The sequence below is a fragment of the Typopeltis vanoorti genome, chromosome 4, assembly GCF_054136105.1.
Source record: "Typopeltis vanoorti isolate ZY-2024b chromosome 4, IOZ_Tvanoo_1.0, whole genome shotgun sequence".
Lineage (NCBI taxonomy): Eukaryota > Metazoa > Arthropoda > Arachnida > Uropygi > Thelyphonidae > Typopeltis > Typopeltis vanoorti.
The window spans coordinates 113824797-113852444 of NC_143552.1; the positions used below are offsets into that span (position 1 = coordinate 113824797).

The 27648-nt window shown below is 35.1% G+C and overlaps 1 protein-coding gene across 2 annotated transcripts in view; it reads left to right on the forward strand.

The window, feature by feature from the left end:
- Nucleotides 1-8785: 8785 nt before the first annotated feature.
- The window catches only part of LOC150107620 (cation-dependent mannose-6-phosphate receptor-like), a 65549-nt gene continuing 46686 nt past the window's right edge, over nucleotides 8786-27648 (forward strand). For both annotated transcript variants that reach the window (XM_090391424.1, XM_090391425.1), the window contains exons 1-3: nucleotides 8786-9049; nucleotides 19718-19902; nucleotides 24886-24995. In XM_090391424.1, coding sequence (XP_090247550.1) covers nucleotides 8835-9049; nucleotides 19718-19902; nucleotides 24886-24995 — 510 coding nt within the window. In that variant the 5' untranslated portion in view covers nucleotides 8786-8834. The remainder of the gene's footprint in view (nucleotides 9050-19717; nucleotides 19903-24885; nucleotides 24996-27648) is intronic.

A 27648-nucleotide genomic window follows, 5' to 3' on the forward strand; every position in this document is an offset into this window, starting at 1 on the left:
AAATAACAGAGACTTAAAAATTGCATCAACAGTACTAGTAAAGAAGACAGTAGTATATTTTGAAAACAGTAATGCGAGCTTGAGTTGCAAATAAAAGTTAACTACGTGCTGTCACGAGTTCGCCAGTATTGAACAGAAGCAACGTGTGCGTCAGAGAGACTAAAACTTAGGCTGTTATTGATATGGGAAGAATCTAATGTAATTTCTCTAGATTCGACAATCTTTCTTTCAAGTTCATCATAGCACACATGGATATTAAAAGTTTGTGTCCAGTCCACAATGTGTTGGCGGCCTTCATCTGAGTTAACAGAAAAAAGAACGTGGCTAGAGAGAGCGCTGGCTCTAGTCCTGTTGTAGTCAAGCAGTCTACAAGATTTTATGTGATTGTGCAAAGCCATACTACGGCCAAACTGCTAAATCCATCCTTTTACGTATGGAAGACCACCGTAGAGATATTTCCTACAACAGGCCTAAAGCCAGCGCTCTCTCTAGCCACGTTCTTTTTTCTGTTAACTCAGATGAAGGCCCGCCAACACATTGTGGACTGGGCACAAACTTCTAATATCCATATGTGCTATGATGAACTTGAAAGAAAGATTGTCGAATCTTGCGAAATCACATTAGATTCTTCCCATATCAATAACAGCCTAAGTTTTAGTCTCTCTGACGCACACATTGCTTCTGTTCAATACTGGCGCACTCGTGACAGCACGTAGTTAACTTTTATTTGCAACTCAAGCTCGCATTACTGTTTTCAAAATATACTACTGTCTTCTTTACTAGTACTGTTGATGCAATTTTAATCTCTGTTATTTTTTGTATATTTCATTGATTGTGTACCTGAAGAAGTTGATCCATTCAACGAAACTAGTAAACTACTAGTATCTTTTTAAATAAACCATGTCTCCTCTTTATCTCACGGTATCAGTCTACTACTGTTGATGCAATTTTTAAGTCTCTGTTATTTTTTGTATATTTCATTGATTGTGATACCTGAAGAAGTTGATCCATTCAACGAAACTAGTAAACTAGTAGTATCTTTTTTAATAAACCATGTCACCTCTTTATCTCTCGGTATCATTTTCAATAATATTATATTCAATATTTTCAATAACTCGGTATCCGAGTTATTGAAAATAAATTTCTGTTTAATACAACCATCACATCTCTCTCTCTCTCTCTCTCTCTCTCTCTCTTCGATTATTTACTACATGTCATGTAGGATTGCTTGATCTTTTCGAGCTTCTCCAGCAATGCAGGAGTATTAGTACCTTAGGGATATGTTCTATTACCTACCTACCCTTTCTCCTATTCTCTAAATTACCAAACACCTGCTCTGAAGGAGATGATAGAAAAACTAACCAGCATGAAGACTTTCCTTCTCCCGTTCGATCCAAAATCCTCGTCCACTTTTCAAGCATTGATTTTATAAAAGGCATCTAATAGTAGATTTGGGAAGGAGGTAATCAGCATATTGCAAGCAGCTTGTAATAATTTCCTTTCTCTCCCCAAGCTTCATATTCTACCTACGCTAATGCAAATAATCAATTAGAAACAACCATCAGGAAATTTGAATCTGACTTTATTTCTTGTTTAAGTGTAAGTCGTACGTCATTGTTCCTTACAAAAAAACGGCGGAAGCAATTTCTGCTCACTTGCATTTCTACCTCTCTCTCTCTCATCCAGATGGCACCGCTGTTGAAGTATCTAAATACCAAACTGACTTTTTGGTATCATCGCTACTTTCCTCCAAATCTTGCACAATGACCAATGCAAATCACTTCCTACCATAACGGAAACCACATGTCTCCTGCGGTTTTTGGAAAAAGACGTCAGAAATATCTAACTAAAGAAAATTTACTTACATATTGAAAATTCTTAGATAGTAAAAATCCCTAATTAACACCTTTCACTACAACCTTTCTACTCAGCTGGCCCTGACCAATGCGAGAAAGCAAACATTATATCCAGGATCAGCTCTCTCTATCACGCCTTAGCTTCTCCTGGAATAATCGGACAACTTTAGCTTCCTCAGCATCCAAGAACTACACATTCTCTTTCACTCTGACTACTTTTCATACATCCAGTTGCTAACACTGTACAAATCCCAAATCCGTCCACCCTTAGAATACTGTTTATATGTTTGGAGTGGTATGGTGCACCTAAAGCTTTGCTATAAATTTAGATGCACCACACCACTCAGATCATCTCTCCTGACTCATTTTAACCGCTATTTCACAGATGCACCGGCTCTGTATCTTAACCAAACGAACAATAAAATGTGAGCCAGGAAAATAAAATCGACATAATAATAAACTCTTCCATTTATGCATATCTATGATACATGTCTCTATAAAATTTCTAGGATGTTTCGCAACGTTGAAAAAATTTAAAATTTGGCATGCTTCAAGAGGATATTATTATTATTATTATTATTATTATTATTATTATTATTATTATTATTATTCTGCCGGAGGAATAAAGAAACGCACCCAAGGCAGCTACCTACGACCCAGCAGATTATACCGGAGGCAAAATCAAACGACGAACTGAGCAGACAAAAAAATATCGGTGAGTCCTATAATTTCAACTCTTTAAATATACTAATAGAAAACGGTCTAGAGTCAATAAAAGCCAGTTTAGTATATCTTGTGCAAGAACTCTTTGACAAACAGAATATACAAATAACAAATAAATCAATTGAATATGAAGATTTGGTCAAACATAATAATAATAATAATAATAATAATAATAATAATAATAATAATAATAATAATAATTATTATTATTATTATTATTATTATTGTTCCGGGCAACTCCAAGGAATCGACAGACTCATCGACGGAGGCCCTAACATCATATCAAGAACAACTCTTCGACATTTACACAGTATCTATCATACCTTGCCTTGAACTCATTCACGGTCGTAGCACCCACAAAAGACTCTGGAAGCTTATTCCACTCATTCACTACTCTCTAAGTAAAACACCTAGCTCTAACACCCTTGTCAACTACGCTCTTGCCCAGCTTCCATTCATGGCCCTTAGTCCTCCCACCACCAGTCATATTTTCAAAAATATCTTCTGGATCAATCTTATAGAAACCCTTCAGTAATTTGAATGTCTCAATCATATCACCCCTCCTTCGCCTATCGACCAATTTCTGCAACCCACAAATCTTCAACCTATTCTCATAAGGTTGATTCCACATCCTGCTATCGTCTTGGTCACTCGTCTCTGGATCCTCTCCACTTCCTCCCCATCACGAAGAAACCCTGGTGCCCATAACCGGGCACAGTACTCCAGATGGGGTCTTATCAAGGCTCGATATAGAGGAACAACAACTTGTTTGTCTCTGCATGTTAAAGTATTTTTCAGAAGCCAAGTGATTTGGTGAGCCGTTTTAGTCACTTTTGCAATGTGCCCCCTAAACTTCAATTCCCTATCCACCAACACTCCCAAATTCCTGGCCTCATCAATCTCCTGGAGTACGGTTCCACCAATGCGATATGTTGCTGCTATTCTTTTCACCCCAAAATGCATAACCTTACACTTTGCCACATTAAATTGACATCCATTTTTCCTAGCCAAGTCCTCCAAACTATCCAAATCATCCAGTAAAATTTTGACATCCTGTGCACTCACAATTGCTCTACCCAACTGTGCATCATCAACAAACAAGTGAACACTTCCTCTCAAATCCTTTCGTATATCATTGATGAACAAATTGAAAAGCAGTGGTCCAAGAACAGAGCCCTGCAGCACACCACTAGTCACAAGCCGTCTTTTAGACTCCACTCCTGAATAAACCACTCTCTGGTATCTCTCCTTCAGCCACCCTCCTATCCATCTCACCAACCCTATATCTATCCCCATCTGCTCCAGTTTACTGATTAGGGTTCTATGTGGTATCCTATCAAAAGCCTTGGCAAGGTCCAGTAGTATTACTGAAAACCCATTATCCCTATCCAGTTCAGCCGTCACTGTGTTATAAAACGTGAGCAAGTTACTGAGGCATGATCAACCCTTCACAAAACCATGTTGTCCCCCATACAATATCCCATTTTCATCTATCCAATCCTGTATTCTTTTCTTGACTAATTTCTCTAAGACCTTGACAATGATTCCTGATATGCTAATCGGTCGGTAATTTACAACAGCAGTCTTGGAACCACCTTTATGCAGACACGAGCTGGTATACCATCCAATCCCACAGATGTATTGACATTGAGGTTATGCAATAGATTACTCACCTCCACTTCATTCACCACAATTCCCATATAATCTACTGGTACATTCGTTTCTGCAATGTCACCACCTGGATGATATATTCTTGGAAAGTGCTCACTCAGTAACTCAACTATATCAACTAATTCAGTTACCTCCCTACCATCGGCATTCTTTAAAATCATTCTGCCATGTACATTTTTCCTGTTACTTGCTACATATCTAAAAAACTGTTTAGGATTCTCTTTAGCCTGCATGGCCAATGTTCTTTCGTAATCCTTTTTTGCTTTTCTTACCACACTCGTTACCCTTCTGGCCTGCGCTTTATACCGTTCGTGTGCCTGCCGGTCACCTTTCTCCTTAAATTCCCTCCATAGTTTTTTTTTTTTTTTTTTTGCAGCTCAAGCTTAATGGTGTTATTCATCCATATTTAACCCCTAGTTGATTTATTATTCGGACTCTAGGTATACAGTCAGCCATTGCTTCATGCAAACACTTCTTAACTACCTCCCATGCACTATCGACTTCTAGTCCTTGCAGTTGTACATGCCATGGCACTGAACCAATCAAACTCCTAAGCTTGTCATACTTTCCAGCCCGATAATTCCACAATTTAGCAGTGATAGAAGTGTTGCAAACGGTAAAAGACATTAAAATCAGCATTAACGCACTAACTGACAGGCAACACAATTTGATGAAAGAGACATCCGAACTCCGTCAAGAACTTGATTCTCTAAAACTACAATACGAACGTTTAAATCAGCAACAACCTAAAGAAGATCTTGTCATAAACGGTCTTCCTCAAGCTGCACCTACAGAAAACCTCAGAGACGTATTTTTAAAATTAGGCCATGCAATTGATATCCCCCTACTGCTTAACGACATTCAAACCATAAATCGGATTCCTGGGAAAAGCAAAAAACGACCTGCACCAGTTATAGTTCGCATTACAAGCAAGTCCACAAGAGACAATCTCACAAAAGCCAGCAGACAGAAAAAAAGTTGCCAAAGACTTGAACATATTGCAAGACAATACACCAATCTTCCTATCCGAATATTTAACACCATTCAACCAAAATCTGTTACACAAAGTAACAAAAGCAAAAACAGAAAAAAATTACCAATTTTTGTGGATCAGAGATGCCAAGATATTCTTGCCGAAGTCACACACCTCAAAGAAGATACTAATTAAAAGCTCTCAGAAGACATAGAACGGCTGCTACAGTGAAAAAAAAAATCTCCTAATTTGTCCAAAAAGAAGACCACAACAAAAATGAATGTGAACCATCAAGACAGATGCAATCACACCAGAATATATCAGCAATATCACTTTGATCAGCCCTTTCAGATCATTCATTTGACCCTCAAACATCAGCCTACTTCCAACACAGCAATCAAACTGATAAAAATTATCTAACCGGTGTCATTCTCAGATAAGCTTATTACAAAGCTTCGAGGCAGCAGGCTGAGACATTATATCTCAACCCGAGATCAACAGAAACAATATGTTAAAGATACCAAGCTATTTTAAACCTGGTTTTACTCCATTTCCCAAGTAAGCAAACAGACAAACAAGTCAAATTTGTGCCTCACGTATTGCAAGTCTAGCTGACCCTCAAAGTAGTGCAAGTCAAGGCAAACTCATGGTAAAGGTAGTATAAGTTCTGATCACTATTCTTAATATTTACCCTTAATGCACAGCTCATCTCCTTGAGGAGATGTATGATGCTATGTATTAAAGGCAAGGGGCCACTACCCAGACCGGTTTCGACCTTATGAATAAGTAAAGCCGTCTTTAAAAATTGGACGATCCCTAGACCACTCAATAGTGGGCGAAAGACCGTCCATCTCAGCGTTGGCTCCACTCAGTAATGGCCTTCCACCCACCACCACCGAGCAGAACAGCTCATATTCTGAAGAAAAACATTCACCGACAAAGCTCCTCACCGGGCCGTGCCGGAAAAAACTTTCCCCGGAGACTCAAATTGCTCCCTTAAGGCAAAAACCTTAAGAGAGCGAACTCATCATTAGCAATCTCACCGGTTTCGACCTTATGAATAAGTAAAGCCGTCTCTAAAAATTTGGATGATCCCTAGGCCACTCAACTGTGGGCGAAAGACCAGAATCCATCTCAGCGTTGGCTCCACTCAGTGATGGCCTTCCACCCACGACCACCACCACCGTGCAGAACCGCTCATATTCCGAAGAAAAGCATTCACCGACAAAATCCCTCAGCGGACCGTGGCCTTAAACACTTTCCCCGGAGACCCAAATTGCTCCTTTAAGGCAAAAACCTTAAGAGAGCGAACTCATATTAGCATCTCACTGGTTACGACCTTTTTTGAGGTCTCAGCAGTGGGAGTCAGACTAGAAATACCAAGATTTTAGTAATACAGAGCTTATAAATATTTTACCAGAACAAGTTACCTTATTAAATAAAAATCTCCGGATGAGATATAAATGTAGAAAGTATTTTACCTTGGGTATAATAAATGTTAAAGATACCAAGCTATTTTCAACCAGGTTTTACTCCATTTCCCAAGTAAGCAAACAGACAAAAAGTCAAGTTTGCACCTACACGTATTGCAAGTCTAGCTGACTCTCAAAGTAGTGCAAGTCAAGGCAACTCATGGTAAAGGCAGTATCTTATTAAAATGAGGATAAAATTCAATTTCATATTGAAAAGAAGGGTGTGTAAGAAAGTTTTGAAACGAATCAAAATTGAATTGCTATCAGATGTGAACTATAAATAAACTCAAATATACAAGCATTATTCAAGAAAAATAGAGTTTGAAAACAAGAACCAAACCTTGAAGATTTTGTGGCTAACCCTAGATTCAACCAGATAGGCAGGTGGTGAGGTATTCTGCAAGGATAGAAAAAACAGAACTCCATGTTGGACTCAGGAAGTTAAAGAGGGAATCAAGGAAAAGAAGTAAGCATATCGAAAGTTCCTGGAAAGTAAGTCACATCGTGTTCTTACGGAATACAGAGAATAACGTAAGAAATCCAAGCTAATATCCGATCTAATCCCACAGCTGTATTTGCATTACGATTCTGCAATATCCTAAGAAACTGCAATTCATTCATCTTTGTTCCCAAATTAGTGTTCTGCCTCATATGTTAAAGTAGTAACTTCACTTGGATAATATACCCTTGCAAAGTGTTCACTCAGTAACTACACTGTTTTATCTGCTTTTTCTACCTCGTAACCATCATCACTCATTAAGGTTATTTTTGCATGGCCATTTCTTCCTCTTACTTGTCACGTAACGAAAGAACCAGAGCCGGCTCTACCGACGGTGCATGACGTGCAAAGTTTATGCCAACTTTGCCGCCCAGTGCGGTAAAGTTGGCATAAATTATACGAAAAATAACGGAGAAGGGGCGTCAAAATATGCTACTGCATGGGGCGACTATACGAAAAATAAGGGAGAAGGGGGAAAAATATGCTACTGCACGGGGCAGCAAAATTCTTAAGGGCGACCCTGGAAAGATCTCTTTGGGCTTTCCTTTGGCCTGCTTGGCTACATTCTTCTCGTAATCTGATTTTGCATTCCTTACCATGCTGGTCACCTTTCTTGCCTGAACCTTGCTTCATGAGTTTGCTGTTCACTTTTCTCCTAGTTTATTCTAGTTCTTCTGCAGTTCATGCTTAATGATATTACTCATCCATCTAACTCCTACCAGATAACCCTCCTTACTTAGGTATATAATTTAATATTGTTTCCTCTAGATGTCTTCTAACTATCTCCCATGAACTACTAACATCCTTCCCTTGCAGCCATGGTATAGATACAAGCTTCCTCCTAAGCTTGTCATGGTCACCTGCCTTGTAGTTCAACGTATATCATTTCTTGACAAAATATTCCTAATGTTTTGCAATCCCGAAATCAAGAATGCTTGATCACTTTCGCCAATCGGAGGCAATGTGATCACCTTCGTAATGGATAGCTCTTCGAATCCTATAACCAAGTCTAATATTCTCACACCCGAGACCCCTCCATCACATGCTGCGTCAAGTAATTATCTCTTTGTAGGTCTATAAATTCCATTCCTTTCTTGCCATGTGATCTTTTTCTTCATTCCAGTCTATATCTCCATAAATTCCCTCATAATAATCACTTCGCACTCATTTTACTGATTTGACGAGGAATGATCGTCCCTGGAACCCTCAGGCCTTGCAACAACTGTATATTTTGTCTTACTGGCTTTGATTTCACACCAGACTGCTTCAAATGAACAGTCACTCTTCCGTTTATCTTCTATTCTTTTTGGCTGCAATTCATCTATTATCATCAACAGTACCCATTCCCATCCTATCTTCCCTGAAAATACCACACTATTTGCATTATATCCCTTAATAATATTTTTAATATAAATTTTGGGAAACGTAAGCATTTGCGTAATTTAAGAAAGATACTAACAGTGCGTATAAAAAAATAATAAAAAATAATAATAATAATAACTTCGTTGGTAGTAGTTATTTCAAGTTTCGTTCTTATGCTTCACATTTTCAGATATTCTTTATATGTCACGTGTTGGGATATGCTCAGAGTGGATAAACATCATCGTGTTAAAAGAAAACGGAATAATTGACAGTGAAAAATGGTAGTGTGGTTTACATTATGTGTTCCTTCAAGGAAATTACTGAGACTCTTTTATCTGTATAAAATATTCTTTGTTTGTTGCATCCCTTTTATAAATTGCCAGAAAGCCGCCCCCACCGATGAGTGTACTTTAGCGAATTATAAAAACTTGAGCCAGCAGTCAGAACAGGAAAAACAGTTGTTACTTCGACTGAAGCCTTTGAAAGGAATGGTGTAAGAATATTTCAGTGTTCTAATATGTATACTCTCAATATTAAGCTCATAATGTTAAATTTGTAATATATTATCGGTTCATAATGTACCTCTACAGGAAATGCATTTGATCCCCATCGCATATTATTTTTCTCTTCTTCAGAGTTCTGTAGCAGAAGAGAACTACAAAAGTTAGCCAGTCTCATTTGGAGGTAATAGATTATTTTCTTCCAAAACAGGTAAACTGGCCAGAGAACTGTGTCATTAACAGTAAAGATACATTTTTGAGGTTGGTGCAGTGGATTAGCCACATGGGATAGATTAATGTAGTGGCCTCCCAAGATGAGTGAAGACCCCATGGAGATGACATGTAATAATAATACTTTACTATTAATCATGTATCTTGTCAGTAAAAATATCATATCAGGGAATATCGAGAGGTGAACAAAACTGGTCAGTGTGCAGCCACTTTTTTCTTTTTTTTACCTCAATCTTATAATGTACAGCATCCAACAAATCTGTTGCTGCTGCTCTATTACTCTTCTTCATATCATATCATATTCTTTGAGTTCATCATATAGGATGACATGAAGATGATATGGAGATGAGATGGAGGTGATTGTGTAACTCAACTGGTGTTGACTTCATTTTTCTTAACTTCAATCATCCATGGGGAAATTATTACAGACTTTTTTTTTAACAAGAGATTTAAAATAATGATAAGTAAATAAATAAAAATAATTTTATAATTTTATTAATAATAAAATATTTAATTATAATTATTTTTATTTATTGTTTTCTTAAATCTCTTGTTAGTCATTTATACTAGAACCTTAATGTATTTAGATCCTGACATTCTATATCATGTACATGCAGTTTCTGCATTTTCATTGTTGAATCTACCAGTCCTTGTTATTTAATTGGATGCCTTTTATTCTCTGGAAGATATTTTATGCTATTAAAATATTTATGTTCCAATTTGTCAAGTTAAACAGCCTAGTTGGAGGCAATGCAAATTCCTATGTATATTCTCATAATATGTAAGCTAAAATGCCATCTCAGGGCTGCCATGTTGGCCTTTTTGAAAGGTTACTTGCCATAAAATTTTTGTTTTGCCCATAGGCCAAAAATTTATATTTTTGAAAAATTATTTACTTTCATCATACATTTTCTTCTATAAATCTTTTGGTTTCTCAAAATATGAGATATCTCAGATGTTAATCAGTGGAAAAATAGGTCACATTGCTTGTGTAAGAGGGATAACTGTGATGCTAAGACATTTGTGGAGAATGAGACTGCTGTCATCTGACAAGGCCTGTATGGACAAACAGAACTTCTTGTGTGCAGCAATTGACCAAAGCATTTAATGAAGGTTGTTCCCAACCCATATCTCACCGAACTACGTGCAGGGAATTGAATCACTATTGGCAGTTGTATACCTACATGGAAACTATGGTATTAAAGTTTCTAATTCAGTGGCTGTTGATTAGCTCTCTTTATGCCTTGAATATTAACTTTCTTTTGATATGGTTTTGCCACCTTGATCCACTTGTTCACATCTGATTTTTATATGGTTTCATGTGGTCTCCAGTCCTTGATCAACTGTTTTTGTTTCTAACCCATTGTTTGATCTATATATTAAAATTAGTTTGAACACTGGTTTGTACACTGCTAGTTTTGGTGTCCTGGCTGATTTATCTTATTCCATTAAAAAGAAGCCAGCCAGAAAAACACACAATTAGCAGACATAATACACTGGCCTTGTAGCCAGAGTTACTTCAGCTTTAAATCCAAAAACAGCCAACCAATCCTACCCAAGATCAAACTACTGTTTACACTCTCCAGATCCAATTACTTAATATGAGTTACAGAAATTATTCATGTTGAAATAAGGGCTTCATTTCAAACTCCAAACTTCCCACAAAATATCCAACCCACAGTTTTTTCAAGAAGCATATAAAAAGCAGCCAAAAATGCATCAGATTGGCTTGTAAATTATGGCTCTACTTATCTCTGTTGTCTGTTTTGATTATTTTGATCACAAAAAATTGCATAAATAGCAAAAGTGTGTAAATTGTTTTGCAGGTGCACTACTGAGAATGCATTCTTTTCCTCTTCCTTTTTTGTTTCTTCTTGCACCTTTTTCTAATTTTTTTATTGCCAGATTTCATATTGCATTTGTCATATTTATTACTTAATTGGCTGAAAGACTCTGACTTGCAAGCTTTATTTATGAAGGTATTACCATCTGCATAGAGAAAAGAACTAAATATCTCTTGCTTGAATCTCAGGTTTGCTGCCACTTTGATTAATGATGAAGTTCATATAGGCTGTGGGTAACAGTGGAGATAGTGTATAACCCTTCCTTACTCCTAATGTTACATCCTTTAGTGTATAAAGATGTGTATCCTTTAGTTCTGGTTGCAGAATTGTAATGTAGTTATAAGCTATGTATTACTCTGCATAGAATTTCATGTATGCCATTCAGATTTAGTGTTTTGAACAGTTTCCAATCTCCTTTGGTACCTTATATGCTAATCAAGATCAACAAAACTCATATTATATTTCCACAATTTCTTAACAATTTGTTTTAAGGTAAAAATTAGTCTTGGATTACCAAGGCTATGTTATAGCCATTTCAAAACTTTATACCACCATATTTCTACATTTCAAATTGAATGTTGTCTGCTGTAGCTACGTTTCAGTTGTCTGATTATTTTTATCTTGATATATATTATTTTTAGTCAATTTTATTATATATATTTACACTTAAATAGAAAAATAGCATTTTTAAAAACTAATTTATTTCATCCAGTATAGTTGGAGGTGACTTGAGATGGTCATTTATGCAGGGGTTGAAAAAGAAGAATGATGCCAGAAAGTCAGTTTTGCTATATGGACATTGCCAGGGAGAAAAGAGAAGACCCATTAACTGCATTCAAAACATAAATTGCAAGATATGAGTCACTTAGTATGTGCTTATTAACTTGTCTTGGCCACAGCTAAATTATCAGGACAATGCACTACTAGAGTTCAGAGGAACAATATGAATTAATAGGCACACTTGAAGGTTCCATCAGGATCAGATGCCTTTTTAGTATCTACATTATTCAATATCTTTCTGGTGAAAGGCTACATTAGATATGTACTGGGTTTAAGCTAGCCAAGAAATTATTCTTGTTTAATCCACATGTGAGCAAACAAAGTTTGGGCATGAAGTATCTTTGAGTATCTTCAACTCACTTCCAACTATACTATAGTAAACGGGTATTGTTTATAGTATAGTTGGAGGTGACTTGAGATGGTCATTTATGCAAGGGTTGAAAAAGAAGAATGATGCCAGAAAGTCAGTTTTGCCTTTAATTATTACAATAGTGTGCAATTTTGATGAGAGGGATGTTGGAGCACAGATGGACAGAAATTGTACCTGATGACTTTTGCAAAGCAGAAGACATCTACATTTCTGCTTTTTGGCTCTTTCAAGAAACATATCAAAGTGGTTTTTCTTTTATTTCTCAAGCCAATCTGATACATTTTTGGCTGCTTTTTATATGCTTCTTGAAAAAACTGTGGGCTGGATATTTTGTGGAAAGTTTGGAGTTTGAAATGAAGCCCTTATTTCAACATGAATAATTTCTGTAACTCATTAAGTAATTGGATCTGGAGAGTGTAAACAGTAGTTTGATCTTGGGTAGGATTGGTTGGCTGTTTTTGGATTTAAAGCTGAAGTAACTCTGGCTACAAGGCCAGTGTATTATGTCTGCTAATTGTGTGTTTTTCTGGCTGGCTTCTTTTTAATGGGATGAAATACCTTTCCACCTCTCTATGAGACTTGCTAACTCACCCTCAGTTGAAAAAGATCCTTATATAGCTTCTCATCCTGGACATGATTCATTCCCAGTCTTCCAACCAAAGGGCATCTGTACTGACTTATTACACAGGCATTTCCTGCAGGGATCATCCCATTTAGGGCTGTTGTAATATCAGAGTTATTGAGAGGAACTTCAACAGTGTACTTAAAAGGAGAACTGGTTAAGAAAAGATTTAGTGTTGTTGGACGAGCAGAGAGAATTGTAGGTTTTTTTTTTGTTTTGGATTTATAGCTGAAGTAACTAAGTCTAGAGGCCAGTTGCTTCACGAAAAATCCAAGTTTCTCACCTTCATTTGAAAAGCCCTGAAAAAGGGTCTTCATCCTAGATGGAATTCGAACCGACTGAGCTACAGAGACTTCCTCTAGAAAGGAAATCCCAGAGATCATCCCATTTATTATTATTTTTATATGGGCACCTCCATGGAGTCCGAAGACTCATTGTGGGAGACCCAATCTATCCACACAATGTCATACCTCTCCTTGAACCTAGTAACATGCAAAGTACCCATAACTGACTTTAGCAATCCATTCCACTGATTCACAACTCTCTAAGCAAAAAATCTAGTCCTTGTACTCCGTACTAACCACATCTTTATTCAACTTCCAGGGATGATCCCTTGTTCTGGTCTCTAGCGAAGTGCTGAAACAAATTCTCCTGCATCTATCCTATAAAACTCTTTAAGCAACTTAAATGTTTCTATCATATCCCCTCTTTTTCTCTTATCAACCAACTTCTGCAATCCACACACCTTCAATCTATCCTCATAGGGAACATTCCACCTCTGAATGCACTCCACTGCTTCCTCATCCCCAAGAAACCCAGGAGATTAGACTTGAGCACAGTAATCCAGATGTGGATGTATCAAGGCCTTATAAAGAGGAATAACAACTTCATTATCTATACTTGTTAATGTGTTCTTCAATAGCCAAATAATCTTATGGGCTACCTTAGCAATATGTGCTCTAAACTTTAACTCTCTGTCTACCACCATCCCTAAATCTCTAGCTTCATCTATTTTTTGGAGTACAGTGCCATCAATGTGTTACATGGCTTATATTCTATTTATCCCAAAATGCATAACTTTATGTTTCTCCACATTAAACTGACTCCCATTATCTTTTGCCCATACTGACAGCCTATTTAAATCATCTGCAAGCTCTCCACATCACCTTGATTAACTGTTACTCTACCTAATTTCTCATCATCAGCAAACAACTGAATATTTAGGGCTTTAATAATGCCAAAGTTATCAAGAGGGACTTAAACAATGTACTTGAAAGGAACTTGTTAAGAAAAGATTTAATGTTGCTGGTCAAGTAAAGAGAATTGTATGGCATTCTGGTTGATAGATGTCTGTTTTTCTTCCAGTTGGATCAGTAGAATTGAAGAAAGAGGAACCATTTGGAATTGTTGAACATTAAAGTCATTGAGAAAGCCTCCTGACATATGACTGTATACTGAAAGTTTCAAAGATAAGAAATCAGAGAAGTCAGACTGATGTTTAGACTTAAGGGAATGCAGTTGAGTGGTTTGTAATAGGGCAAAAAAAAAAAACACTGACCAGAGAAGATCAAAGGGAGAGATTCTGACTATAAAGAAGCACACATGAGCTGCCATTATGCTAGAAGCAGTGCATTTTAACTGCATTGGTACTGCTTATCTGTTTGATTGCACCATTATGATGCTGTTTTAGAAGTGAAATAGAGCAATGGGAGGAAGAGGAGGTAGGAGGTCATGCACTGAGAATAAGTACCCTTGGCTGTGTTGTCAATGAAAAGAACATTTAGTCTCCATAACATAATGTTGCCTTAGCAGTTTCCTTCCCTCCTCACATATCACTATATGGTTTCCTCCAGACATGAACTGGTAGTAAAAATAGCTGCAAGATTATGGAAAGTTCAAGAAACTATGCATTGCAGTTAGGTTCAGTTCTGTGTACTATCTGGTAGTGCAGTCTGTTAGAACTTATTTACTGCTCTATTCTCAGATGGAGGATCAGTGAATCTCTGCAGTATCTGTGTGTTTGATATGTCCTGGAAGAGTACTTACACTGCATGTTTGAAGAGAGTTGGGGAGGCTGGTGATCAAACATGGCATCAACCATTTGCAGCCTCCAAGGTGGTGGTAGTGGTGTTTCACTGGGTGATGAAAATCTTCTACCATCGTCTAGTTCTGGTCTACATATCCTTCAACTGAGAATGTATTCCTTTGCAGTGGTAATGCTTGTTATTCCAGAACCTGTTAGATAGAAACAGACTACACCATGAGGAGGCAGGGTTGACTGGGAGAGTTAGTATATTGTGCTTCTCTGGTGCATTATGGATTTTATTTCTTCTGGATATTTTTTACCATTCTATCATTTTTTACCTTATGTAATAATTTTTTGAAGGTAATTATTCCATACAGTCTTGCCATAAATACTGTTACAGAATTCTACTCCCCCCCCCCACAGAATTGCACAAGCCCAGTTCTGTTATTTGCACTGTGCACAGCCAACATTCACATTTATCAGTAGAGAGAGAAGTCTAGACTGTACAGCATGCATTGGGGAGATTATTAGAAACATATAGTTGTAATAGCACTTCACAAGGTTGGAATGCAGCCACCTGATATTTGCAACATACTAAAAACACTCGGAACCAGTAGGATGTTTATTGGGGTATTAACCATTATAACAAGACAAAAGACATATCTGACTGCCAAAGAACAGGTCGACCACACTACATTAGGATGCAACAGCGTGTGATGTCATGCCTCTGCCATAATCCTGTGAGAATGCAGAGAACAATGTACTAACTGATGGCTTGAGGGTCAGGTGAGAGCTTATTATCATTCTACTGGACACTTTCTAACACCATGAAAAAAATCAAAGGCACTTCTAGAGTAGTACACAAACAGTAGACACATAAACAATATCCTCTTCACAGATGAGAAGATATTCACCACTGAAGAGTCGTTTAACCACCAAAACAATTAGGTATATGCCTCGGATAGTTGCACAGCATGTGCCATGCACCAAGGATTCATAGAATCATCACCCTGTGTTGGGGATGGTTTGGTGGAGTTGATATCAGGAGTATTCAAGTTGCATTTCTGCAAGAGAGGAGTCAAAACCTCTGCCAAAGTGTATTAATACATCGTGCTGGAACCTGTGGTATGGCCCTTAAAAAATACCTTGTTTCACAGTATGCAATGGGACCGTCCAACAGAACTCAGCTCCTGCACACAAGGTGACAACCACACAACAGTGGTTGGAGGTAGATATGTCCCAGCATATATCACCATCTGATTGGCTGTCTGGAAGTCCTGCCATTGGACTTCACATTATGGTCGGAGCTTGAGAGAGTAGCCTGCAAGAAACGACCCCAGCATCATCAGCCTGAAAGTGTATTTGGAGTGAGCGCTAGCAGTATTTCCACTGAATGTTGTGCATACTGCCATCAATGTACACCTGAGGTCTTACAGACTTCAGGTGTACATAAAGGCAAAAGGAGAACATTTTGAATATTGAGTTCTGCTGTATGCACATTATACATGTAATTTGTATGTCCTGAAAGTTGTAAATGATTTACAGGTAGATTAAAGGTTTATGCGCTGTTCGAGTAGTAACAGTAATTATGGCTATTCTAGGCACATCCAGAATATCATTTTCTTCAGTTTTTATATTAGCTTTCTTATATTATTTGTGAGTCTCCTTTTGTGATATTCTTTCTTCCATTTCTTAGTAAGGCTTTCTTTCTTAGTAGCTTCCAAAACATTTTGCTTCTTTCATGATATTTATCTTTTTTATGTTCTTTCTAAAATCATGAATTTTACTGATTTTATAAATAACTTAGCTTTCTTGCAGATTTCTGTAGATTCTCTAAGAGCACACATACTAACTTATTAGCCATTACTTCAGGTGATGGTTCACATTCCTATTTCAAGTGCTCTTCACGCTCATGTATATGGATGAAAACATCACTATAAACAATAACACAATTAGATTTGCCATTTGTTTGGATAGATCTGGGAATGTGAAGAGCCTTTCCAGTAGTTTCAACTTAAGGTCAGTTAGTCTCATACAGAGGTTGCAGGATTTTCCTCTGAGAAACTAAGTATTTTATCTTACAAAACAGACAAACCGACTAGAAGAGCATGCTAAATACTGGCATCATAGCCTTAGTTACTTCTGCTGTAATCCTAAATAACAACCTCTGCTGACATATCTGATTGTATTGTACTAACATCATATGTAAGTAGTGCCAGCCAATATAGAATATAATTTGTTTGGATAAGCCCTATATTGCCAACCCATCCTCATTTGTTAAATGGATATCTATTAATGGGAGGTGTTCAATTGAGTGAGACAGACAGAAAACAGGCAGGAGGCAGATCCTAACATGTTAGAATCCTAACAAATAATAGAATAATTTGAAAGAGATTATTGATAGAAAATTAGTAATGAAATTTTCATTTTTGTAAGGGCTGTTTGAGAAATACATCCCAAGAAATGATAACGATGAAATACAAATTAAATATAGATATTTATGGAAGTGCCTTGGGATTATCATTACTTTTAACAACTTTGTGGTATTAACAACACTTAAGATTGTGATTCTTAGCTCATGTTATTTTGATAATATCAGATTTCCAATATCATAATCAAGACTGACTGACGGTGCTTAGCAAAATGACACACATGCACACAGAACTTAGTAAGCTCAAACGTGCCTGAGATCGCTTTTCTTTTCACCTTGATTTTGTGCAGTATCAAACAAGAAAGATTGTATAGTGTTCTTTCTAACAGTGAGTAATTTACTCCATTGTATTAAAGTTCTAAATGTATAAGTGATTTTTATTCTATCCTTTTGGGCCAAATACTGCTGGTCAGACTGTATTCATTGTTCAGCTGCCCTTAAAGACAATGTCATTCTCATAATAGGATTAACTGTTATACCAAGGCCCAAATTTATGTTAGACCAAATTAGAAAGCTAATATATGGACGCCTAGGCAGTGTGCATGTTTTCTAAGGCGGTCCACACTAGGGTGATGCATAAATGCCAGCAGGCCTATTCCTGTAAGCTCTCTGGTCAATTAATTTTTACGAAACTTTCATAGTTTCTACATTTGGCTTCGAAATAATGCTGGATCTAATATCCACTTGATTTTTATCATTTTTGCATCACTGAACTGAAGCCTTTTGGCTCCTTAGTTTAGTAAATAAATAATTTGGTCCTGAGACTGAAACAAAAAGTGCATAATGGTGATAACAAGTTCCAAGACTCCAAAAGAATTTTTTTCTAGAAATTGCATAATTAGAAGCATGCTGATCATATCGATAAAGAATGCCAAGATATTTATCATGACTTGCCAGTTTGGCCAAAGTAAGATGTAACCCACAATTGTAAGGAATTTGATAAATGCTGAAATAGGCTAAATTTGGAAGTTTATCTTTTCTGAGCCTAAAAACAGTAATGATGAAATACAAATTAAATATAGACATTTATTGAAGTGACTTGGAATTATCAATTTTTAACAACTTTGTGGTTTTGACAACACTTAAGATGTTGTAATATTAATGAGATTTTTGTTTTTGAATGATGGAACTTGGAAACACCTATGATATTAGGGATGCAATATGGTTGGTATTTTCTTGGGAGGTAAGCAATAAGAAAATATTTCTTATCCATGCTTTGGCTTATTTGAATCCAGGACTTGCTTTAATAAAGATGTAGAAAATTATCCTTATCATAGAATGTGATGAAATTTTTAGTTTTCATCAATAAGACAATAATGCAGATATTTTAATCAGGTTATTAAATGAGATCACTGCGCCATGGAGTCACTAGTGAGTTATTATGAATACTTTCACAGTCCACTTCTAAAAGTACACTAACATCTTTTGATAAAAGAGCCTATTTGTCAAAGTCAAACGATGTTTTGATGCAGATAAAAGTATTTCTGATGCATTAATTTGTTGTAGTTTCCTATTTGAATTGTATTTTTATTTATTTATGCACCTCTTTAGAAAAGTTTGTAAACCTATAGTGCATTAGTACTGTGAGTGAGTGGGCTAAGGATTTTTTCTGTTTTCTTATTAATTAAATTTTTATTTTATTTATTTATTTATTTATTTATTTTGTATTCTTATTCATCTTATTTACCTGGTATGCTAATCCTCCTCTAGAGACCAGGCAAGAAATTTTCCTTTAATAAGCAGGAAGTGGTCTCACACCAGGCTATGAAATTCATCTTCCACTTAAATATAATTACATACATTGGCAGGATTCCAACTCAAAGCCTCTTGGTTGGAGAGTGAATTTTGCTAACCAACTACTCAGACAACTTAGTTTTGATAAGTAATGAAGATATGAATTTCAAGCAAATTGAATATTTTGGGGCAAGATGCACAATTCATTTCCTGTTTTGGTTTTTTTAGAATGTTATGCCATTACTAGTGGCAGTCATCAAAAGAGCAAGATGTACTTGAAACTCTAAGCTAGATTTGTTTATATAATTTTAAAATTTTAATTTTCATGTTACTTGAAATTGTAGTATGCTTTCAATCTTGCATTTCATGCCCATATTTCTAGATATTTTTCATAATGTCAGTTATAATCTCTTAAATAGGTTTAATAATGAAGGTAGGGTTGACATTCACTAGTGTTTGAATATTAACATTTTATTTTGTATACAAAAGTTCAGACTATTGTAATGTGCTGATTATTATGATGACAATTCCAGTGCTATTTTCTCACCTTTTGGCCCTTCTAATTTTGTTGTAAAAATTAATATACAAATTTCATAAACCTATAATAGCTTTTTACCTTTCAGATTTTCTACTATTGATGAAGATAGTGAAAAGAAAACAACATATAAGTATTCAGTGGGAATTTGTACAAGTCCAAACAAGACAAAAGACATATATGCAGGAGCAATTCAATATATAATGAAAAATAATGTAGCGACAGATTCCCATACACTTGGTCTTTTCAATTCAACAGACATAATGGGAGGAAGTAAGTAAATGCTTCTACATTTCTTTTATTTTATTTATAATTAAATATATAACAATAATTCACCTCATATTTGACATGAAACCTGAGGTATTAGATAACACCTAATGTGATCAAGGCTGCTAAGTGTCCTGAAGTTAATAAAAATTTTGATTACATAAGATCAAAATGGATCTCTTTACATTAAACCTCTGATCAGTGCAAATGTTCTTCACATAAATACCATAACTCCATTTTTGAAAATCAAAACATCTTTAAACAATTTTCTTTTGTGTGAATTGATGCAGAAACTGGTGATAGGTTATTCAGTTTTTGCACATTGTTCCATTATGTCATACACATGTAGTGTTCACAAAGACAACCATGGCCATTCTAGAATTACATGATGTGAACTGAAAGAAAAATTCTCTCACACTCTGCCTCTGACAATTAAATTCAAATCTAAAGGATGATATCAAACAAAACTTGAATGGAGCATTCAGCAAAAAGTCCTATAGTTTCTCTTCATTGTATGGTTACTTCCTGTTTTTTTTTTTTATTTTGTTTTGTTTTCTACTCATTTATTCTGTCTTATCTCTCAGATCACTTAGAATACAATAAAAGTTGACCTCACTTGACTAATATACTTGCTTCTTTTAGTAAGCAAGTTCCCTTAATGCATCTTCATTTTGCATTCCATTTTCATCCTTGGAACTTATGCCACTTGCTTCTCTTTAACACATAACATTCTCACTAATATACGAAGGCTTGATAGATTATACCATTTTTCAATATTAACTTCATAGCTCTTTATTGGAGAGTAGATAAAGGTGCTATAAAAACTTTTCTAAGATCACAGAATTTAACTAGATAGTTACCCCCTTTCCAGTTCTCTCCCCTTCTTGCATCACTTCCTAGCTTGTTAATGCTTTTGTTATCCAGTGACAGCTGTCCTATAAACTCACAACTAACATGCATATCCTTTACTGAGATTCAAAGCAAAACTCTCCTGACAGTATGGCCACCATTACTATAGCGCTTGTGTGTTGTAATAGGGTATGGTACAGGAACTCTGCTGTGAATCACCATATGTGTTGGCGTGTAGGATGACCAGCACATAAGACGAGGCCTAAATTTTAGACTATTTTTAGGCTTTAAGCTTATGTCAGTTGTATAAGACATCACCCAATTTCTTCTTTCTTGTATTAATGCAACGTTAGGTATTGTTGTTATATCCGTTATTTTTATATCTGTGCATATCCATTATTTTTTTTGCATAGCATAGATTTAGTATTTATGCGAATTACCCTAATTAAAAGTGATTAGCTCAATTAATAATTAATTATTAATTTTGCATTTTTTTTTAAATTTTAAGATTATTAAAATTATCATTTAAAATCATAAAACCAACAACAAAACGAAGAAAGTACGAAGTTAATAAAAATTTTGATTACATAAGATCAAAATGGATCTCTTTACATTAAACCTCTGATCAGTGTAGATGTTCTTCACATAAATACCATAACTCCATATTTGAAAATCAAAACATCTTTAAACAATTTAAAATAAGGGTGATTGAAATGGCAAAGCAAACTAATAACTGTGCTGCTGCAAGAAAGTTTGACATAACTGAGAAGATGGTAAGAGAATGGAGGAAGAAAGAAGATATTTTAAAAAAATTGCCAAAAAAAATTGGATGTTGACAGGTTGAAAATCATTTACAAATGGTAGATCTATGCATGCTGCATCACTTGATATGTTGTGCAATTTTGTGATCAAAGCATGGAATAAAGTAAAAGTAGAGAGTGTAATTAAATCATTTAAAAAGTGTGGTATCTAATTTTATGGATGGTACGGAAGATGATCTGTTGTGGGACACTGATGACGATGAAAATGAAATCAATTCACTGGATTCAAACTGGGATCCATATGATGATCATTTAAACAATGAATCTGAAGAACTATTTTCAGCAGATGATGAAGAAAATTAACATGAAAATTGAGGTTAATAATTATTTGTTTTTTAAGACTTACATCTATTATAATATTTTAAATAAATTTATGTAACAAAAAATTAATCTGATTTGTTTAATAAACACTGCCTATTTTCTTACATAACAATGTATTGTAACTACCTAAATGTTCATCCAAGAAATTAACTCCCTTTTTATACTTGCTGTATAAGACGACCCATGATTTCGAGGGGTTTTCTGTAGTATTTGAGAGTCGTCTTATACGCCGACATGTATGGTATATAAAATAATATATATACATTTCTATGTAAATTTCTAAGGATTATCACCTATGTATGGTAAGTAAATTTACTACTCCTTTGTTATGTCACCGCTTAACCACATGGTAGTTCAGTAATATATTCTAAATGTATAGTTGCATTAATAAATGCAAACAAATATATGTACCATATTTTAATTATTTTATATATAATGAAACTTAACCTTATTTATAAAATTTTTGCTTAGTATGTATAATACTATAAAAAAAATAAATGTAGGTAAATCACAACTATGTGAGATTTTTACAATAACAGAACAGATCATCTGTTGCTTCGTAAATCATGCTGAATACCATGGGTTTGTTCTTCCACCTGTTCTCTCTTTCTGATTATCACTCTGTTTAAAACTGGACTAGGCTGCAAGTCTAGTCCAGTTTTAACTGATGACAGTATGTCATGGTTTACTTTCCCATTTGACTGACCTTGCATTACACAAATAGCAATTTTTTTTTTTAAAATATCTACTTCTGTAGCTTAAATTCTGATTTGTAAAAAAACATTTTTTAGGAGACATCTCATAACTTGAGTGTTGATGAACTCAGTCCTGGCTTACTTTCCACATGCAATGTGCACACAGAGTTATTTAAAAAAAAAAAAAAAAAAACTACTTCCTACCACTCTTACATTTAATAACATCCAAATCTCTGGGGCAAAATTTCTCTTCTTCTTAACTGATTTCCATTTCTAGCCATAAACATATTTTCCCTCATCATCCAAAAAAACTAAGTTTTCATTTTACCTGTACAGATCATAAATTAATTTACCTATTGAATATTGTTCTCACATGAATGCCCTTAATGCTGCCTGAAACTTCTTGACTCAGTACTAAAGAGATCAGTTGGGTTGATCACTGATTCATTATTCACCAGTTTGCTATGCTTTCACATAGGCATTGTTTCTGCTTTATGCATTTTCTACAGATATATCTGTGGTTACTTCTTTAAAATTTGCATCAGCAATTCTCCTGCTCTCCTCTAAATCCATTAAGACAGTAAAAGCTAGTTATCATCTTTCTCAGTTCAGCTCCATTGCAACTTGTCTCTTCACATATTTCTTAAAGTACAGTCTCAAGTCTTTGGGTCTAGTATTAATATTTTCTTTCTCCTCAGCTTTTTATCCATCCATGGACTAATGTGATATAGAATAATACATTTTTTTCATGGTAATCCCACACAGACATAGATGTTTTTTTGATTGTCTTTAGGTGGGAGATCAATTTCATTGCCCAGTGTGAGACTACCCTCCTGCTTATTGGAGGCCTGCTATGAGGTGGCTTGAAAAAGCTTCATTGTTTCTGGATTATGTAAAAATATATATATAAAAATACAAAAAAAAAAAGAAATAACCTATCCACCCATGGTATTATTGTATTATAGGTTTGCAGTCTTTCATGGGTTGGAATCATATTAAGGAAAAAAAAATGCTGCCATTGGTGAAGCTGATAACATGAAGTCTTAAATCTAAAACTTTTTTTTTTTTTTTCCATATCCATATAGCCCATAGGTTCCCAAAGTGGGTGGTACTGTCCCCCAGTGGGCACTGAAGCCTTCTAGGGGGGCTATAGTGGGATCGGAAGCACTTGGGGGGGCGGTCTAGGGGTCGGTGGCTCTATTGAATAATATATATTTAAAAATTAATTATTTTCGTGATTTTGCGATTAGATAATCATTTAAAATTTAAATATTGCATTTTAATTCATCTTATGCCAGTCTTACACGATCAATTTTTTTATCAATTTTCTATTTCAATTATTTAATCACTTGAAAATTTACCATGTCAGATAGAAATAGATGTCAATTTTCTGTCACTGAGAAAATAGAGCATGTATATATGTGTGTATAATAGGTTATGTTTACAGTAGCAAATATATTTGTTATATTTCATTTCAAAATATATATAAAATATATAAAACCACTTTTCTAATTGATTTGTACAAAAATAAACCCAATTTTATATAATTTAATATTACGAATAAAAACACGGAAAACTGTTATAATGGGGGGGGGGGAGCATTACAAAATTTATGTCTTGCAAAGTTCGCGGTGACCCGAAAAAGTTTGTGAACCTATGATATAGACAAACACTTCTTTTTCCGTGCCATCTTAGGCATTCAATAAACAAGGTGGTAATATCTCTCTGGTGTGTAATTATACACACTAGGGAGATATTTTACATAATTTTTAATTAATAAAATTATAATATTTAATTATATATATTTTTTTTTTTGTTTCAGTTTTGAATATTTAGACAGTGATTTTATTAATGAAATATGATGATGTTAAAAAGTGAATAGATGGAATTACCAGTTATTTAAATTATATCAAATGTTGAGTAATAAAAGATTATACCAAAGATTATTGTTTGACAAATCATTCTGATGTAAATGGAATCAAGTCCTTGAAGGACTTGATTAACATTAATCAGAGCCAGGTATCATTGTGTTTAAATTGTATTGAATTGCATAGATCAATGAAAACATATTAGGTTTGGTGAATAGACTGCTTATTGAAAGAAAAAGTTGCACTTATTTTTTCGAATGTGAAGTTACTGTTCAAAAAAACTATGCATACAATATAGACTTGATGTTGTGTATAATATATAATATATACTATATTGTATGTCAGAAACTACATTTGGTGTGTGTAAACTCATACAACCCCTTCGTATAGTAAACTTATTATATGAATTGTGATTTTATTTTCCTGTCTTTTTAGCCGATTGGATATCGTTAACATATATGCTTGGAGAAAAATATGGATCCCACTGTAATCTAACTGAACGACTGATAAAAATAATGATTATTTGTGATCCAACAGCACTCAAGGTAAGTTCCAGTATAATTTTAAAATTGCAGTATCAGATGGGATTGCATAATTGGATAATGAATAATCCTGATCAAGAAAAATCCATATGATTTTAGGGTATATATGTCTTTGAGCAATAAATACAAAATGTTATATTCAGGAAATAACAATCAAGGAAAGAAGGAGTAGCCATAGTATTCAACACAAAATACGAGGCTAATCTTCTTGAATGGCAGGCATTCAGAATGATTCAGAATGACAATAGCTTCAATAGTGCTATGCTGCCTAAATAAAGCCATTATAGGTTGGATTGTAATCACTGACTAGAGGAACTTTTCTGTGGCTGGTTCCTAAGGTAAGTTTTCTCTCCAGGAGACTCTGGTTTTTAACCTCTCATTCCAAAATCAAATCCAATACTCATGTTACTGATAGTAATATGAGTATTAGGGTTTAGGGCCATGAGATGGCTGCAGCTAGTTGTCATGCTTTCTCCCAGACATCCTAGTTTTGATAGTTTGAGCTCAGGTGGCTGCCCACCTGTTTTCAGGAGCTCTTTCTGGGAATGAAAGGTATTTTATTTTAATTTTCAAAGTATGATTCAGAACTCTAGTCACTCTTTGTTATACAGATACTTCTGTTGCAGAGATTTATAGTTTTAAAATTATAAATTAGGTATTAAATTTTTATAACACAATGATATTTTGCAGTTAAGGAATTTCTTGTACATATTCTTTCAAAAACGTATGCAGTTTCATATAATAGTTTCTTATTATAAGTATTATTTTGACTAGATTCTTTTGTTCTTATATTAACAATTAAACACCAAACAGGAAAAAGAGAAATAGATTATTACATGTGAAGGGGGGGGGGAAGGCTAACGACACACACACACACACACACACACACACACACACACTTCCAAATCGACTTCAGAAATATGTGTTTGTTCTTTCAATCTTAGTGATATTTATTTCTATATTCTATCTGCATAACCATACTTTCTTTTAATAAGAAATTGAAATTTCAGCTACAAGCAGTATTCATCTGGTTTTCCCACTCATACAACATTGCCCTGGCAAAAAAGTATCCGATCAATGACTGTAATACTACATTGTATGTATATTAGGATTTATTTTTCCTCAATACATAAATTGTGTTCAAATTGAACAGTTATGAATATAAATACAGTTAAAAATAGAAATAAAATGTATTACAAAAACTATTTTATAGTTACTTTTAATCAGACATTAGATGAATGGAAAATCAAATGCCAAAGAAAAACGTATGCAGTCATTCTTTAATCGGGAAATATATATCCGATCACCGAACTCTGTATTTTGTTATTCCTCTTTTTAGCCCAAATGACGGCTTTCGTCCTTTGTAGCATGGACTCGATAAGTTTGTGACAGCCAGTTGGCAGAATTTCATTCCATCTTTCCATAATTGCTTGATGTAATTCAACAACATTTGTGGGCCTTTTGGTGTCTACTTTTGTTTTAAAATATTCTAAACATTTTTGATTGGATTAAAGTCGGGTTATTCGAAGGCCAATCATAGTTTTAATTGGAATGTTTCCATTGTTTTGCAGATGGTTCTTGATTCATCTGCTGTGGTGACAAGATGCATTATCATCTTGAAAAATGAAGTCATTGGAATCCTGGAACCATTTTTCGATACTAGGAACCAAGAAATGGTATAAAATTTCTTTGTAGACTTTGGAGTTGACTGTGAATAACATGATACATAGTTTCCCAACACCTTGTGATGTCATTCAACTCCAAACGGTGAATGAGGGTGAAAATTTAGCCTTGGTATTAATGCACTCATCGAAGAACTTTTCACCAACTCTTCTTCATACAAAGGTACCGTTATTATCACCATTTCCAAGACAAATTCGAGATTCATCACTAAAATTGACTTTTTTTTCCATTTTGTCATCAAATTCCCAGTTTACATGATTTTTACACCATTGGAAATGCACTTTTTTGTGTTGCTTTGTCAAAAAAGGTTTTGTTCAGCTGATTTTGTACTGTGTGGTCACTTATCTTTATTCTGCAGTTTGACCATGCAGCATTAAGCTGTTTGGATGTTGAACGGTGCATAGTTTTCACAAGTTCAGCCAGTTTTCTGTCCTGTCTGTGTGAGGTGGTATAGACATCCACTTCAAGGCATATTTTTTACACTATTAGTCAAACAATATTTTTTTCCAAATGTTGCATGCAGTTCTTTGAGCACATTTTACTAATCTAGCTACTTGTCTTTGAGCAATAAATACAAAATATTATATTCAGGAAATAACAATCAAGGAAAAGGAGTAGCAGCCATAGTATTCAACACAAAATACGAGGCTAATCTTCTTGAATGGCAAGTAGAGTGATGTGGGCTAATATCAGAATGGGGAATTGGAGAATGAGACTTATTTGTGCCTATGGTCCCACAGAAGGTTCTACTAAGGTAGAAGTGGAGGAATTTTTTGATGCTTTAGAAAAAGCAACTGACACAAGGAAAAAGGAAAAGTTGGTCCTTGTTGGGGATCTAAATAGCAGAGTAGGAAATGATTGTGAGACATACAAAAATATTTTGGGAAAATTTGGAGAAAAGAGCAAAGCGAATAATAATGGCAAATACCTGTTGGATTTCTGCTCAGGACATGGACTGGTTATTACTAACACC